The sequence below is a fragment of the Carcharodon carcharias genome, chromosome 16 (genome assembly GCF_017639515.1).
Source record: "Carcharodon carcharias isolate sCarCar2 chromosome 16, sCarCar2.pri, whole genome shotgun sequence".
NCBI classification, from domain to species: domain Eukaryota; kingdom Metazoa; phylum Chordata; class Chondrichthyes; order Lamniformes; family Lamnidae; genus Carcharodon; species Carcharodon carcharias.
The window spans coordinates 6,475,329-6,489,572 of NC_054482.1; the positions used below are offsets into that span (position 1 = coordinate 6,475,329).

A 14,244-nucleotide genomic window follows, 5' to 3' on the forward strand; every position below is an offset into this window, starting at 1 on the left:
AGCCCGTTCGACAGGGGCTAAATTCTGCCCATTGTCTTTATAATCCTTTTCTTAAGATCTCTACTCATTCCTATGTTGAGCAATTCTTTATGTTTGGAGAATGCATTCTTTGTCATTGCTATTTTAATTTTGATTTCTTTATGACAGTTACCATCTTCTGACAAGATGTTTCCCATGTACTTAAATTGCAATACCTAGTCCAGATGTTGACCATGTGTCGTCCTCTGCCTTCCCACCATTTTTTCTTCCTAACTTCATAATTTGTGTCTTTTTTACATTAATTTTCATTTCATAAGCTTTCACCACATCATTCATTCTATCCATTAGTATCTGTAGATCTTATGCTGCGCAAACCACCAGGACCTGGTCATTTGCAAATCTCACTACCTTCACCAATTGACTTCCTACTTTGACACATTTCTGTACTTCACCTAATGCATCTTTTACCATGGCTTCTGCACAGATGTTAAAGATGGTGCTAGTAGAGAGCCTTGTCTCTTCTTACACCCGATTACAGCAAGTTCAGTTTCACCAAATACTGTCCTGGTTGTAGCAGTCTGTCCCAATAGAGTTCCAATCATTCTTTTATTTCTCCAGTCAACTCTGCTCACCTCCAGCACTTCCAGTAGCCAGGTCAACTGGGCAGAAGCTATTTATAATCCACAAAGCAGGAGTACGAGTGTTGCTGGTATTCTAGGCTTCTTTCACTGAACACTATCGCCATCCTTTAATGTACATAATGCTTTAATGGCCACAGAACACATACCGTACATATATCCGGAGCTAACACATGAGAGAAATTTGTTTCAATAAAACATTCTGAACCAACGTTGGTATGGAAGAGGCAGCAGTAACTTACTTACCTCTGAGATTATGTTCTGTTACCCTTTTTCAGGTTATTCTTTCTCTCTAGTTCATTAATCCACTGGTTTCTCTTTTGATTGTAATATTTTGGTTTGACATTTTGACAGGTATGCTGAAGTTCCTGGCAGAAGATTGGTATTTTTGAGAGGGCCATAATAAAACATAATGACAAGAAAATAGTGGGCTACTTATGCTAAGGATATTTAAAGAACCGTTTTGCTATTTGTGCAAAGTACAACTAAATATCCAAAATCTGAAATCTTCCATGATATCAATTAGTTCTGTGCAACAAGACATGATGCTGGATGCTTCTTTTTTAATTTGTTTTCTATTTGCTCAGATGTTTCTGAGTGTTCCATGTTTCACAGTCAGGACAGTCAGCAAGTGACCCACTCACAGGCCCCTACCAGTGCCAATAATGACTGTTTTATTATGCTTACTCAACATGTATCAGAGCTGCAAGCCCAGTTGGACTTACTTACCAATTCTTCCACCAGGTTTGGCAATGCCATGATCTCCAACCTGCATAAACCCTGACAGCAAGTCAGAGATCAGGCAGTCATTGTACCAACCTGTGTACTATATTATATTACGCTTTCTTTGACATTATTTGGATTTCTTAACTATCAATTTCAAAAGTTAAAATTGATTCTTGTAGGATTGGGCTTCTATGCGGGGGCTGGGTTAGGGGGCAGTGGTGAAAACCTTTAGAATGCAATTGTCATTAAAAAAAAAACAATTTTTTCAGCCCAAATGTGCTCAGTATTGGCCTAATTTGGATGACGAGTTCAAGTCCTTTGGTGACCTCACTGTAAGAATTAACGAGGAGAAGTGGTGCCCGGACTATGTCATTCGGAAACTCTTCATTTCACACGTGAGTTTGAATAAGTTCTTCATTAGTTTCTACTCCAGTCACTGTTGCTTTTCATTGTGACTGACTGAATAAATCGCAAAACTGATATTTTTCTGTATTTCTTAAGAAGAAGGAAAAAACTCCTGAGCGAGAAGTAACGCACATCCAGTTCATCAGGTGGCCAGACCACGGTGTTCCAGAAGATCCACACCTCCTTCTCAAATTGCGCCAGAGAGTTAATGCATTCAGAAACCTATTCAGCGGCCCAATAGTTGTGCATTGCAGGTAATGAGGATTTCTAAAAGGTAGCGTTCTGCCATAGTCCGGAAGTAAGGTTTTACTTGCTAATACCTGTACTTATCTGCATGTCACAGAAATGGGGTTAGCATTGCAGTGACACTTCCAATCTGAACAAAAAGTCTCCTTCTGGTATACAAGCTGATAAAAATGATCTTGCATTTTGGCTTACTTTCACAAAATACAGTATAACAAATAAATGTTCTTGATATGTAGTATGTACAGGGTAGTATTTCCTATTTTAAGTGTAATCATTTGTGAATAACAACGGGACAAAGATTCGTTCCTTTTTTTAGGTTTTTGTCACACTTTTGTGTCAACCTTTCCGTTAAAATACAAAAAGCTCGTGGGAGCTTGTTGCCCTGGAACTACATTGTCGGCCGTTAATGGGGCTGTATTGCTTTTAACATAGATCCATGGGGTAGCTGTCGAATTTTCCATCCCTGCTTTGCCTGGCAAGCTGCCAATGAGTGCTGATTCAGTGCTCATAGCTTGCCAGAATTACCCAAATAATGCCCAGCATCACCTCACCAATATCTCCTTAAAGTGCCATGGAAGATGCACTTACATGTACTATTGTTCTTCATTAAGTTCCTATTGCAAGCTATTTAAAAATAACTTAGAAGAGTACATAGAAGAATAAATATATCTGATCACATCTTCTTTAATAGAATATAAATGATATAAATCTGATATTTAAAAGATGCTGTATTTTGCTGAAATAGACCTGGAGTTGGGTAAAAACAAAAAAACTGCGGATGCTGGAAATCCAAAACAAAAACAGAATTACCTGGAAACACTCAGCAGGTCTGGCAGCATCGGCGGAGAAGAAAAGAGTTGACGTTTCGAGTCCTCATGACCCTTCGACAGAACTTGGAGTTGGGTCTTCAGTTAGCCAGCGCATGCATCACTCTTGAATTTTTAGTCCAAGGGTCGTTTGATTTATTTTTTCATGTGCACTTGTTTCCATTGTGGGTCAGTCAAAAGCATTAATTTAGGTGAAAGGCAAAATACCTCCCATGCTGGAAATCCTGAAATAAAAACAGAAAATGCTGGAAGGACATATTCTCTTCTCACTCCACAAACACTGCCTGAGCTTCTGAGTAATTCTGGTGTTTTCTGCTATTAATCCATTTCTTTAGAAATTTGTGTTTAATCTGTGTGGTAAACTGATTGTTGTATTAATTCACAGTGCTGGGGTGGGTCGCACAGGTAGCTACATCGGAATTGATGCCATGATGCAGGGCCTCGAGGCTGAAGGGCGAGTGGATATCTACGGTTATATAGTTCAACTCCGCCGGCAACGCTGCCTCATGGTGCAGGTTGAGGTAGGCTTACCATTACAACCATAATAACCATAATAACATAATTACCATTATAACAAACCGCTACATTTACACAAGTGGACTATCACAGAATTGTGACGGTGCAGAAAGAGGCTGTTTGACCCATCGTGTCTGCACTGGCTCTCCAAATGAGCATTGTGACTTAGTACCAATCTCCTGCCTTTTCCCCGTAACCCTGTACATTGTTTTTATTCAAATCATCATCCAACGCCCTCTTGAATGCCTCAAATGAATTTGCCTCCACCACACTTCCAGTTAGTGCATTCCAGACTCGGACCCCTTGCTGTGTGAACAATTTCTTTCTCACCACATTTGCTTCTTTTGCAAATCACTTTGAATCTGTGCCTTCTCATTCTCGATCATTTTACAAGCAGGAACAGCTTCTTCCTGTCTACTCTATCCAGTCCCCTCATGATTTTGAACACCTCTATCAAATCTCCCCTTCCTTCCAAGGAGAATAGTCCCAACTTCTCCAATCTATCTTCATAACTGAAGTTTCTCATCCCTTAAACCATTCTTGTAAACCTCTTCTGCACTCTTTCTCTAATACATTCACATCCTTCCTCTAGTGTGGCACCCAGAGCTGGACACAATACTCCAGCTGAGGAAAAACTAGTGTCTTATATAAGTTAAACATAACCTCCTTGATCTTATACTCCACGCCCCTATTAATAAAGCCCAGGATACTCTATGCTTTATTAACTGCTCTCTCCACCTGTCCTGCCACCTTCAATGATCCATGCACATACACACCCAAGTCCCTAAGCTCCTGCACCACTTAAAAATTGTACCCCTTATTTTGTATTGTCCCTCCGTGTTCTTCCCACCAAAATGCATCATCTGACACTTCTCCACATTGAACTTCATCTGCCACCTATCTTCCCACTCCACCAACTTGTCTATGTCCTTATGAATGTCTTTATTGTCCTCCTCACAGTTTGCAGTGCTCCCAAGCTTTGTATCATCCGCAAACTTTGAAATTGTCCCCTGCACACCAAGATCTAGATCATTAATATATATCAGGAAAAGCAAAGATCCCAATACTGACCCCTGGGGAACTCCACTACAAACCTTCCTCCAGCCTGAAAAAGATCCATTGACCATTACTATTTGTTTCCTGTTACTCAGCCAATTCTCTATCAACATTGCTGTCCCTTTTATTCCATGAGCTATAACTTTTCACTCAAGTCTGTTGTGTGGCACTCTATCGAATGCCTTTTAAAAGTCCATATACACTACATCAACAGCATTACCCTCATCAACCTTCCCTGTTACCTCTTCAAAAACATCCAGCAAATTAGTTAAACATGATTTCCCCTTTAGAAATCCATGCTGGCTCTTACTCATCAATCCACATTTTTCCATGTGACTACTAATTCTATCTAATAATTATTTCTAGAAGCTTCCCCACCACCAAAGTTAAACTGATTGGTCTGTAATTGCTGGGCTTATCGTTACAGCATTTTTAAACAAGGGCATAATGTTTGCAACTCTCCAGTCCTCTGGCACCTTCCCTGAGTCTAGAGAAGACTGAAAGATAATGCCCCTGCAATTTCCACTCTCACTTCCTTTAATATCCTTGGATGCATCTCATCCGATCCTTGTGCCTTGTCAACTTTAAATTCCGACAGTTTGTTCAACACTTCCTCCTTATCAATTTTAAATCTTTCTAGTGACAGAGTTCCCTCCTCTGTCATTGTGGCCTGGGTAGCATCTACTTCCTTGGTAAAGACAGAAGCAAAGTATTCATTTAACACTTCAGCCATGCCCCCTGCCACCATGTGTACATCCTCTTTTTAGTTCCTAATCAGCCCTACTCCTCTTTTTATCACCCTTTTACTATTTATGTGCCTATAGAAGACTCTGGGATTCCTCTTTATGTTGTCTGCCAGTCTTTTCGCATAATCCCTCTTTGCTTCTCTTTTTTGCTTCTTCACCTCTCCTCTGAACCTTGTCAATTCAGCTTGGTTCTCTACTGTATTTTCTACCTGACACTTGTCATAAGCATACTTTTTATTTTTTATCTTAATTTTGATCTTTTTTATCCAGGGAGCTCTGGATCTGTTTGCCCTACCTTTCCCTTTCAATGAAATATACCTTGACTGTGCCTGAACCATTTCTTCTTTGAAGATAGCCCATCGTTCAGTTACAGTTTCTCCCGCCAACCTTTGCTTCCAATCTGTCTGGCCCAGCTCTGTTCTTGCCCCATTGAAGTTGGCTCTCCCTCAGTTAATTACACTTACTCTGGATTGCCCATTGTCATTTTCTACTGTCATCCTAAGCCTTATGGTACAATGATCACTGTCTCCTAAATGTTCCCCCATTGACACTTAATCTTCTTAGCCCAACTTATTTCCAAGAACCAGGTCCATCAGTGTACCCTCTCAGTATGGACACATACTGCTACAGAAAATTCTCCTGAACACACTTTAGGAACTCTTGCCCCTCACTGCCCCTGACATTACCACTACTCCAGTCTATATTCAGGTAATTAAAATAATTAATAAAGTAATAAAGTAGGTAATTAAAAATTAAATTATAACTACTCTATAATTTGCACCTCTCTGTAACTTGCCTGTAGATTTGTTCCTCTACACCCTTCCCACTAGTTGGTGGACTATAGACTACACTGAGAAATGTAACTACACCCTTTTTGTTCCTTAGCTGTAGCCAAATTGATTTTGTCCTTGACCCCTTTGGGATCCTCTTCCTCCAACTCTGCAATGCTCTCCTTAACCAGTACAGCCACCCCTCCTCCTTTCCTTCCTGCTCTACCTTTCCTGAACACCTTGTACCCAGGAATATTTAACACCCAGAGCCGCCCTTCCTTGAGCCAGGTCTCTGTTATCGCCACAACATCATATTTCCACATGGCAATCTGTGCCTGTAACCCCCCCCAATCTTATTTACTATACTGCATTCAATCAAATCCGTGCAAAGTAATCTTGATTTAGACTTTATTACTTTCCCCTTTACTCCAAATCCACCTATTAACTGACTGTTCTCTATTCTAGTGCTGTCTGTCTCTCCCAGTATTTTATGCACCCTGGTATTCCACTCTAATGTGCTCTCATGGTTCCCACACCTCTGTCGAGCTAGTTTAAAGGCCTTCCAATAGCAGTTGGCACAATAGTGCCAGGAACTTCATTACCCAAATATAGAGGAGGGAGAGAGGGGAGTTGAGGGTAGATCATCACAGTCAAGCTTGATGCTGTCTTTTCTACACATAGGCTTCCAGCAGCAGTCACACAATAGCAAACGGGATTGAAAACCATTCTGTGAGACTTGGTACTCATTGCATTTTCCTGCTGATGCATAGAGACCAACAAATTTTGTTTAAAAAGCTGATAGAAGTCTTTCAAGATGCCAAATTAACTCATGGGGAACTGGCAATATTAGGCATTGTGCTCTACTCGTGATGGTCCAGACTCAAGCAATCTAGTTGGGGGAGTCTGATTTCTAGCATTCAGATACTTGCCTAATACTTCAAGAAAATGTCCACCTATAATCCAGGCAATATAGTTCTGGTATATTTATGTTCTTCTGTGATGATCAAGGAAACAGTTTGACTTTTACAACAAATCTTCTCACACCAGCCATCCTTCAGACCTCTGTAGGTCCACTGATCTGTGCACTGTTAGTGGTGGATTTGTTCTGTGGATCTGTACCCTTTGTTTATTGGGTTGTTGAGCAGAGCCATCATAGAAGAGAGACAAAATGTTCATTCCTCTCTGCCTAAACTGGAATTAACCCCGGATCCCAAGGTCAATTCACTGCATAGCCCTTGTTTCAGTTAAAGTTTTGTTCGTTAGTTTGAATTTACAAAGTTTCCTTCTTTCTATTTGGCTATTGCTGTAAAGTGATACATGCTATCAAAATGTTTTGTCTTGCACTCACCAGGACAGAGTCGCAAGAATACCAAATTTCAAAGGGAACAACAATTTCATGAGAAAAGGGTGCTAATTGGTAGGCAAGTGAACTCTAATTGAGTTGTTGCTTTGGAGAGCAAACCAGGTAACAGTTATTCCCAAGCTTTTGTTTAAATTCAAATCAGGCAAGTCGACTCTAATTGGTCAAGGTGTTGCCATGGGGGAATGCTCCCCCAATTGTTCCCCCAAGCTATTGTTCAATTGAAAAAGGCACAATACCTGAACATGCTCTTTTTGTTTACAGAAGACAGGGCCCTGCTTCAGAATATATGTAGCCTCTAGCAAGTGGGCCCCATTGTGAACCAGACTGATGATCTTGAATTAGTGCAATTCTTAGCACACTTATGATTGTTAAGTAAGTGCTGCCCAATTGTGGAATCATATCTAATGCTGGACCTTGTGTTCTGAGTTTTGCGAGCACGGACTGGTTGAGTGTGGTCTATACTCTGCCTGTTGTGGACAGCTGATGGGACGCGCTGTTTGGTGCAGTCCATCATTTGTTGGGACGTATAGCATACATACCTGGCATAAATATGTAAATACATAATACACACATACCTGGTGTAATACCCTGACCAATCAGAGCCCACCTGCCTACCAATTAGCACCTTTCTCTCATGCAGTCTACATTGCTGTTCCCCTTGAAATTTGGTATTATTGCAATTCTGTCCTGATGAGTGCAAGGTGGAAAGCTTCAACAGAATGTCTCTTTTTAGAGCAATACTAAAGTTCTGTACTACCAAGTGACTATTTCTTTCTATTTTTATCTTTCCACTACCATGCACTGCTATGAAAATGGGTGATCAACCAGCAATACATATTTCCATGATTTCTGTTCAAATGTAACTCTGGGTTGAACTATTGGATGCTAAAATGAAAGTGAAGTTAGAACACCAGATTAATTCCTTTTCATGGTCTCTTGTCATTTGGAAGGCCAGCTTCCACTCTGACTAATGACGCAACACAGCTTGACAACTCTTCATCTGAGGAAAGATGGAGTCTCTCAACTGTAGATGGGACTTGACTTTTGAATGTCTGGCTCTGCCTGTGGAGCTTCTGATGGATTCACCAAATTACCCTGTTCTCTGAAATGCCAAAACCTCAAAGAGCTGTTGATTAAAAATGTTGATTTTGATTATGTTAACCAATTACTTTTATCATTAGGCTTTAGTGAGCTTCACTGACTTATTAGTGTCTTAACAAAGGTATGTTTTGTTGTAGGCCCAGTACATTCTGATCCACCAGGCTTTGTTGGAGTACTATCTCTATGGTGAAACTGAGGTCAACCTGTCTGAGCTACCCAAGCACCTCACTAACTTTAAAAAGAATGACCCACCAACTGAGCCATCCCTGCTGGAAGCAGAGTTCCAGGTCAGTTCATTCATCTAGAAAAGCTAACCTCAAGATTCAGCATAAATGACACAGATCAAATAATAGCAAAAGTAGGGCAAAAGGTCGCTGAGTTACTGCCTATTCAGCTGAACTTTGGGCCAACTCTATCAAATATTAGAAAGCAGAACGATGTTGCCATCGATTTAACAAAGTACCTGTAACTTTAACTCTATTTCTCTCTCTACAGATGTTGTCTGACCTGCTGAGCTTTTCCAGCACTTTTTGTTTTTATTACAAAATCTGTTGCCCAAGCTATTATTTGATGGCTCCTGGATTTCTGAGCATTACCAATTTGGATTCACCAAATTACCCTGTTCTCTGAAATGCCAAAATCTCAAAGAGCTGTATTCTAACTCAGTGCCACTGCAGAGGTTAAACTGGGAGTATTGTCATTGGGGAAGTAAAGTCAACTAGGAGCCAGAGTAAAATGAGGATGAATTTTGCTGTAGTTCACACTAGTTTGTGTTTTGGGTGAGATGTAACAAAGAGTTTAGTGAGAGTAACCATTGGGAACAGTGTGGCTTCAGTAAGCAAGAGGGATTAATGGGTAAAATTGCTGATGTGTGTTTGTGCCAAGAATGGGAGAATTATCAACACACAGGAAGTTCCCCGGAATGGAGATTTAATTCATTTGTTCTGACATTGTTCTGTGTTGGTCTGACGCCGATCTTTTCTTTATCACTTTGCCTGTTATGTAACAATATATACATTGCAATATAAGCTATATTATTAACCCAAATTTCACAAATAGTTAAATTCAGACTTCTTTCAAATTCAATTTGGTTTGTTCAATGTTTTAAAAAATAAGAATTTGTATTTATATAGCCTGTTTCACATCCTCAAGATATTTTAAATGACTCACAGCCAATGGGTTATTTTTTGAAGTGTAGTTAATGTTATTATGTAGTCAAATGATGCACTGCAGAAACTCCCTAAAGTTTCTTAGGCAGCATCTTCCAAACCCACGACCACTACCATCAAGAAGGACAAGGGCAGCAGACACATGGGAACACCACCACCTAGAAGTTCTCCTCCAAGCCTCTCATTATTCTGACTTGGAAATATATCATCATTCCCTCTTTGTCCAGGTCAAAACCCTGGAACTCCCTCTCTAACAGCATTGTGGGTGTACCTACAGCACATGGACTGCAGCAGTTCAAGAAGGCAGCTCACCACCACCTTCTCAAGGGCAATTAGGGATGGGCAATAAATGCTGGCCTAGCCAGTGACACCCACATCCCTTAAATGAATAAAAAAAAGTGCAGCCAAATTTGTACATAGCAAGGTTCTACAAGCAGTAAATTTTCAGTGTGTTTATCAAAGGAGGAATATTGGTCAGGACACAAAGAGGACATCCCTGCTTTACTTCGAACAGTGTTATTGGATTTTTTTTATGTCTACCCGAGCAGATAAACACCTGACAGTGCATCATTTCTGCTGAATTTATACGTGGGCCTAGATTATGTCCAAAGTCTCTGGACTGGGGCTTGAAACCACCACCTTGTGACTCAAACATACGGCCCAGAATTCTACATTGTGTGCGAGGGTGGGCCCGACATGTAAAATGGGCCGGAACTTAAAATGACGCGCGATGATGTCAAGCGTGCATCCCGACATCACCGCACACCATCGTGATGGTGCGGTAGGTGGGCGCTATGAGGGCGGAGGCACGCCCACCATTAATTAACAGGCCAGTTAAAGCCCTTGAGGCACCGACTGAATTTGATTTTGCGCATCCTGTGCGATTTTCAGGGCGTCGCATGGGGGCAACAGGCAGGTGGATAGGCCACATTTTCAAAAACCTCATCCACGGGTGGGATAAGAGGGCTGAATGGGCTTGCCGAATGTGAGTTGTTACTAGTTTAGATTAGGACTTGCTGCTATTTGCTTGTGTGAACAGGACAACTTCATTTTGCTTCGGAGCTGCTTTGACAGAAATAACAGGCCTCAGTTCAGGACTCCGGAGGAGTCATACCACTTGGTTCCTTCCAGGTATCAGACAGCCTTCCCTTACCCTGGTAATGGGGATTGTGGTCTCCGCTGGAGGCACCTCCTCTGAGGAGGAAGAGAGGGGCAGAAGGGAGAGGAGGCCGGGTGTCCCAGAGCAGCTTCCAGGGAGGGACCTGTGGGAGGAGAGGCGCAGGCACAAGGGGCACAGGGCCACAAGGTAGTCCAAGGTGGAAGAGGCTGCAGAAGATGTCACAATCCTGCTGCCAGGGTTTACAGGCAGCGATGCAGCTACCTCAATATGTCCGAGGTGCAATGTCGAAGGAGGCTCTGCCTCTCCAGGGAGACTGTGATCTCCGTTTGTTAGATGATTGGGCCTGAGATCAGCTCCGACTGTATGGGTGGACACCCCATGCCAGAGGCTCTGAAGGTCACAGTGGCCCTCAAATTTTATGCCTCTGGCTCTTTCCGGGGGTCAGTGGGTGATCTGTGTGGAGTCTCCCAATCAGGTGTCTACAATTGTGTCAAGCTGGTGACAGAAGCTCTGTTCAGGCGGGTAATGACTTTCATTCATAACCACATGGATGAGGCCAGACAGACAGAGCAAGCCAGAGGCTTCGCAGCCATTGCTGGCTTCCCCCGTGTCCAGGGTGCTATAGACTGTACACATGTGGCCATCAAGGCACCAGCAGGTGAGCCCGGTGCCTTCGTCAACAGGAAGGGCTTCCACTCCATGAACGTGCAGATAGTGTGTGATCACAGGATGCTGATTCTACAAGTCTGTGCAAGGTACCCAGGCAGCTCCCACGACACCTACATCCTCAGACACTCCCAGGTGCCGGGGCTCTTCAGTGCTCCAGCCCGGCTGGATGGATGGCTGCTGGGTAACAAGGGCTATCCCTTGAAAAAGTGGCTTTTGACACCTCTCTGCCACCCAAGAACAGAGGAGGAGCAGCGGTGCAATAGGAGCCACGTCTCCACAAGGGCGGCGGTAGAGAGAACCATCGGTCTCCCCAAATGCGCTTCCCATGCCTGGACCGTTCGGGGGCGCACTCCAGTAACCCCCAGATCGAGTGACACTGATAGTGGTTGTATGCTGTGCTCTCCACAATCTGGTGCTGGAAAGGTGGGATGCAGTGCAGGGAGAAGATGTTGACGCAGCCGTTCTGTCAGCAGATGATGAGTCCAGTAGTCAGTCCGAGGATGAGCACGGTCAGGAGAATGCTGAGGGGATAAACACTGACCTGGGCAACTCCAGGGAGGCAGGGACACCCAGGAGGCTTTGATCCAATGCTCCTTCAGCTAGCCTACCAAAGCTGAACCACCACCACATGCCAGGGCTGCAGGCTCCATACTCAATACCTGACAGGAACATTTGCTTGGTGAACAACATGCACCATGTGCCATTTCAATAAAGTTCAATGATAAACAAGTCATTCATAACATCATGGGTTACTCTGCACCTGCAGAACTAACGCAGCATCCAGAGGCTTGTCGAACTCAAGCACATTTACTGGTGTGGTGCCTGGCATACATAAATCAGATTAAATGGAAAGGTTTTCTCCATCACACCAACTTATAAATGACTTAAATGGGGGAAAAACAAAACACCATTGATAAGCCCATGTTGTACCTAAGGTGCTTTAAGTTTGCATTTACGGATGCTACGTCTAGGTGCTCCCCCCTCACTGGCACTGGCATTGGAGACAGCCTGCTCACTTTGTTATCCTGTTGGCCTTGATGACCTTGCCGGGTGTCCTCTGGCCCGTGGAGCCTGTGCTGGCCCCTCCTGGGAGGGAGCAGCCAGTGCTCTAGCTGGCATCTCCCCAGTCGCTGCAGCCTCACTGGATGCCACGGTCACTAGTAGAGGGGCGGAGGAGCTGCTGCCTTCATCCACAGAGCCCTGTGAGGACCTCGCAGAGATAACAAGCATCTCGTGCGCCAATGTGTGGTGATTTTGGACCTCCCTGCTCACCATTGATGGACGGGCACCTATCTGGGATACTCAGTGCCCAATCCATCTCCCACACTAACAGTGACTACCTGAGGGTCATTGCCGGCGTGAGGGCTTGCAGGCTTGAGCGCATCCCCAGGAACCCCTGATTCAGCTCTTGGAGGAGCCTCTCCATGAGAGTTCGACTCTCTCCATGGAGAAGGCATTGCGCTCAGCCGTGAGGGTCATTGCATTGCTCATGCTTCCCGTGGACTGCTCCACAGCGGAGACCATGGCATGCATTCCCTCGTGTATCTCCGCGAGATCCTCCCGCACACCTCGCTGGACAGCATCTGCTGCCTCAGGGACGACTCCAGAGGCACATCATCAGCCACCAACTGAACATGTTCCTGGTCCCCAGCAGTCCTCCGACTGCCAGCACCCTGGGCACTCTCTACCTCCGCCCGTACCTCAAGCGAGCATGAAGTGTCCTCACCGCTGTGCCCCGAGATACTAGCTGATTATCTAATGCCCACCAAGGTGTTGGTATCTGCACTGGTGCCTGCCTGGCTGAGAGGGTGTGATACAGGTAGGTTTCTGTGGTCGCTGTCCTCTGGGGTGAGCTGTGGGCCTACAGGCTTCTTATCACGATGGTCTTCTGGTGAGGCTGGAAGTAAGAACAAGGACATGTTATTAATTGAAGTCATTACGGTGTTACTGTGCATGCCTGGTACCCAGATCAGGGTGCCCTCGTCTTTCCATTATCAGAAGGGATTCCATGTTCGAGGCTCACATCAATATGGTGTCAACAGTGGAATGGTTGCTATTACAGACATTCTGACCTCAGTGCCCCGCACTCTTACCTCTCTGTGGCACCACAACCTCACCGTGGCCGATTGACCTAGGCGCATGGCGCCTCTCCAGCCCCAGGGCCTCCTGCTCGTATCTGGTCAAGATTAGAAGGTGGGGCGCTCCTCCTCCAGTCCGCAACCTCTCACCATTATTGTGGGCTGTCTTCTCCTGAAAGGACAGAGGAGCATTGATTAGTCCACCCTGTACCTGCGCTGCCATTGCAGCCTGAGGAACCCCACCTGAGGAACACCTCGCAGGGCTCAGCCGATTCGTGACCCTGGAGCTGCGAGACCTCATTCCAAGCAGCCAGGGCTCACCCCCTTGCCCAGATGCTGCCTCATTGACATTTGCCATTCGCACTCTAAGAACCCTGAGGTCCAGACGGTGAGGATGGGGTGTGGGGGGAGGGTGGGGGGAGAAGGGTGCTCCTAACCGCTGTGCTAAGTGACCCATGCCAGCACAGTACTCGCCCTTCCTGAAGGCAGGAGATCATTGAAGCACTTACGGCGCTGAACCCATATGTGCCTCCCCACATCATGGGGGCCTCACCCTGGATGCCACCTCCTCTCAGACATTTTCGGTGAGGTGGAGGGGGGGTGGGGAAGTGGGGGGCCTCCTCCTCCCGTCCCTTGGGACAAGGGTATCCCAGCGCGCTTCCATCTTCTCCAGGAAGGCAGCGAGACCCTAGTCAGAAAACCGTGGGGCCGACCGCCCCTCCGACCTGCCCTCCGGCCTGCCCTGTTCCATGTGGCGACGGCGCTTCAAGGCCAGCCTTCGCAGGGCTGCCGGCGCCGTTTTTGAACAGGCCGCTGGGTCACCATTGGACCCCGC

The 14,244-nt window shown here is 44.8% G+C and overlaps 1 protein-coding gene across 11 annotated transcripts in view; it reads left to right on the plus strand.

The window, feature by feature from the left end:
* Window positions 1-14,244, plus strand: part of ptprc (protein tyrosine phosphatase receptor type C) — a 167,253-nt gene that overhangs the window by 132,723 nt on the left and 20,286 nt on the right. For 10 of the 11 annotated variants that reach the window (XM_041208255.1, XM_041208256.1, XM_041208257.1 and 7 more), the window contains 4 exons: window positions 1,613-1,738; window positions 1,845-2,002; window positions 3,207-3,342; window positions 8,511-8,660. In XM_041208255.1, the coding sequence (XP_041064189.1) occupies window positions 1,613-1,738; window positions 1,845-2,002; window positions 3,207-3,342; window positions 8,511-8,660 (570 nt within the window). The remainder of the gene's footprint in view (window positions 1-1,612; window positions 1,739-1,844; window positions 2,003-3,206; window positions 3,343-8,510; window positions 8,661-14,244) is intronic. The other variant, XM_041208251.1, reaches the window with a different exon arrangement.